Source organism: Empidonax traillii, unplaced genomic scaffold (genome assembly GCF_003031625.1).
Source record: "Empidonax traillii isolate 1590-97213 ecotype Southwest subspecies unplaced genomic scaffold, ASM303162v1 scaffold3636:size33216, whole genome shotgun sequence".
NCBI lineage: Eukaryota > Metazoa > Chordata > Aves > Passeriformes > Tyrannidae > Empidonax > Empidonax traillii.
Genome location: NW_020958829.1, coordinates 29,363 through 33,216, shown reverse-complemented (window position 1 = coordinate 33,216; position 3,854 = coordinate 29,363). Strand labels below are relative to the sequence as shown.

The window sequence follows — 3,854 nt, the reverse complement described above, 5'->3', positions numbered from 1 at the left end:
GGACCCTCACCCCCAAGAAAACTAGAAGACTTGGACCGACAGGACGCTGCCAGGTTCCGTGGAGTGGTGATGCATTTTCTATTTTCATCTCTCTCTGTCACTTTCTTTCTTCCCTCCCACCTCCTTCCTTTTTTCTATGTCCTTTCTATCTGTCTTTCTCTATCTCACATTTACTATTCAATAAAACCCATACTATTGATTTTGTCATCTGGTCTCATTTCTACCTTAATTGGGGCAGAGGTGTTTGTAATCATTTAAAGAACCAGATCATAGGAACTTGGCAGTGCTGGTTTAATTATTGGTATTGACAATATTAGAGGTCTTTTCCAATCTCACTGATTCTATGGTTCCAGTCTGTGATTCTAAGTTTGCTTTGCTTTTGCTGGCAGAAAAGAAAAGAAAATATGGTGTAAGGTGGGAGCTGGGTTTTTTGGGTTTTGCATTGTTTGTTTAGTGGGGTTTGTTTGTTTGTTTGTTTGGGATTTTTTAATTTTTTATTCATCTCTGCATATGTATGTGAGGACAAGAGAAGCAGATTCTACAACAGTTCTGAAAATGAACTGTTTGTAATGGGACTGTGCTTGTACAGGGATGTGAAATGAAAATGTGACACCAGCAGGACAGTACTGTGGCCAGGGTTTGGGCTCAGCTCTGTGTGGGGAATGTGGTACCTTATAAAAAACCTACTGGGAAAAAACCAGACTCTCAAATGCTGCGTTTTCAATGCCTGGATAGACTGTCTGCCCACACAGGTGCTTGAAATAGAGGTGTCTGCTTTTAATTCAAATCCATCCCCTCCAGCACCACTCAAGAAGGGCAAGGAGTATCCCAGGCTTTGTATCTACCAGCCCATGCGCATATTTTGGATGCCCTCGTGCATCTCAAAGAGCACCAGGCTGCTGTGTTTGTGTACTGGATGGACACACAGATGTCCTGGGATCTGAGAGACTTTGCACACCAATTGAATTGCTTCCATCTGAGTTTAGCTTAGGCTCAGCATCTTCCCAGTGCACAATCCTTGTCCTTCTCCTTCATGATGGGAAATCCCAGATGAGCAGACTTGGTAATTACGTAGGCTCTTGGTTGCCCAATTTCTTCTGGGCAAACCCATTCCATTTATAACTGAACTTTAATGTTCAGAAGGTCACAATTGTTTCAGGATACAATCCTGGGAAAGAGAATAAAAATGTCCCCTGGGCAGGTATTTTGAACTTTTTATGGAAAGAGAGAGACTGTGTTTGGAAAAGGCAATATTACAGTGGTTGAGAGGTTGCTCGGGACTAAATGGTTCTTTCTCTCATTTCATGAAGAGAGAGGAAGGGTTTTGACAGTAGTATTTCCCCACCTCCCACCAGAGCCTTTCACTGCTGGGACTGAAGCCCCTTTGCAGGGGGCAGCTCCTGTGAGCCCATGACTGTCCCACTTGAGCACCTACACAGACCACACCCACAGAGACATATCCCCAGAGTCCTTACCAGCTCCACACTGGGTTTTCCATCGCAGAGTCTCAGACATCTGGATCTTTACAACAATTTAATCGTGGCGCAGAAGCAGCACGAGCTGAGGGCCACTGAGAAGGGACCCCCAACAACCAAATCCCTGGATTTTGCACTCTTCCAGTCTATGCACATGATAGCCTGGGGTCTTGGCTCCATGCCTGGGGCTCCTGCCATTTCCTGCCACCCAGAGCACAACCTGCAGCTCTCACTGTAGCTGCACACTGAGCTGTCTGCACTGAATGTATTCCTCAACTATTTCATGTTTAGGTGACCTGCTACAGTGGGGTGACCCTGGGCACACACTCAGTTGCTCCGAATTGTCACAAAGATGCAGTGGCAAATAAGATAGAAAACCTCATGAGTTGAGATAAATACAGAGACATCACTCACAAGTTACTGTCACAGACACAACAGACTCAAGGAGGGAAAAATGAATTGAATTTATTGCTGTTTCAAAATAGAGTAGGGTGATGAGGAACAAAAACTAAACTAGAACCCCTTGCTCCACCTCCATTCATCCCAGGCTCAACTTCACTCCTTCATTCCCAGAGCCTCTACCTCCTCCTCTACAGCAACGCAGGGGAACAGAAAATGGGGTTTGCAGTCACATCATAATGAGCTGTCTCTCCTCCTTCCTCCTCACATTCTTCTGTTCCAGCGTGGGTCTGTCCCATGGGCTGCATTCCTTCTGCCTGCACCTGACTATTCCATGGGATCATCCTGTGGGCTAAAGGGGGATCTCAGCTCCCCCATGGACTTCCATGCATTGCAGAGGCACAGCTGCCTCACCGTGATCCCCTCCAGGGGCTGCAGGGGAATGTCTGCTCTGGCACCTGGAGCAATCCCTCCCCTTCCTTTGCTGTCCCTGTTGCTGCCGGACTGTTTCTCACAATTGCCAGGCCAGGTTTTTGCACTTTTTAATCGATCCTTTCACAGACGAGCCACAACCAGCGCTGATAGGCTGAGCTGTGTCCTGCAGCAGGTCCTTTGGTTTGCCTAGAAGTGGCTTTCCCTGGCACAGGGCAGCCTTGTCCTTGCCTCACTGAGACCCCCACCAGGCCCCAGCTGCCAGCACATGGCCCAAGCACCTTGTACATCTGCCTGTGGGTCACTGTGAGATGACAACAGGACTTTATTCCATGCTGCACCTTGCACAGATCCCACTTTCCCACTGGGAAGAGCCGATCTGACCTGCAAGTTGAAAGCAGAGCAGGAGAGCAATCACAGAGAGTGGGGCAATCCTGTTCTTGCAGGAAGTGGGGCAGAGAGGACACTCAGGGCTGGTGTGGGAAGTGGGCTCTGCACCCACCTGTGCACCCCACGGCCATTCCTGCATCGCTGCTTGTGCGTCAGTGACCACCCCTGGAGAGTGACAGGGATCAGCATGTTCACACATCAACCACTTATCACCCACTGCCAGACAGTGATACAGCTCATCATATTATACTAGAACAGGGCCACAGCAGCAAGAAATGTCAACTAAAACAGAGAAACCTATTGTTTAGTTCAGTCATTTCAATCAGCAACTGCCAAAGCATTAGTGGCAGGTTTGCAGTGTCATTATTGCCCTTTTGCATCCAGCCCATGCCCCAGGTCAAAATGAAGTTGTTATTGACAATAATTCAGCTCGAAAATTATCTAAACTAAACTACATGAACAATGAATCATTTAACTCACAATAATTTAGTTCAAAGAATTTGAATGCAGTGTCCTTAACTTAGATGGGGGAGAGGGAAGTATCATCTACACTGCCTGGAGCTTTGCATTACAGATGAAGGGACTTGTTTACTACAGTGAAGGGTCAACCTTTTGCATGGGCTCCAGCTTTAGTTACAGTTCCTGTGTCATGCAAAACTTGCACTTCAGACAGGGCAGAATCCTTAACAGTGTCGTTTCTAGACTGGGGTTGCTGAAAATCAGAATGAGGGAATGAACACCCCAATAAGCATACATATATGCATAAATCATCAACATCATGTGATTTTCCTCCTTTGTTGTGTTGGTTTTAATCTAGGCCTTCCCTGGTTACTAGTTTGTAACCAAGGAAGGGGCAGTGTTCCCAATATTCCATACAATTTTTACATAAATCGTGGTATAAATAAGAAGGGAGAAGCGTGAGAGACACACCATCTATAACGCTGCTGCTGCTGCTTTCGAGAATAAACCCAGGATCACTCTCAAGGAGAAAAGACAACACAGAAAGAATCGCGTCTCATCGATATCACCTGGGGAGTCTTTCTGCTGTATATTCTGCAACTAGACTTGTCTATCTCGCATTGGCCTTTTTAGCCATCAGTGCGCTTGTAGCAAGTGTGGGTAGAGCCCTTCTCAGATCTTCATTCGCAAAGCCCAGCC

The 3,854-nt window shown here is 46.7% G+C and overlaps 1 protein-coding gene across 1 annotated transcript in view; it reads right to left on the bottom strand.

Annotated features, from left to right (window-relative positions):
• Positions 1-3,329: 3,329 nt before the first annotated feature.
• LOC114072633 (taste receptor type 2 member 9-like) overlaps positions 3,330-3,854 on the bottom strand; it is a 5,314-nt gene continuing 4,789 nt past the window's right edge. Inside the window, exons 2-3 of the mRNA XM_027910511.1 lie at positions 3,573-3,612; positions 3,330-3,488 (exon numbers count right to left, since the gene is read on the bottom strand). Coding sequence (XP_027766312.1) covers positions 3,330-3,488; positions 3,573-3,612 — 199 coding nt within the window. The remainder of the gene's footprint in view (positions 3,489-3,572; positions 3,613-3,854) is intronic.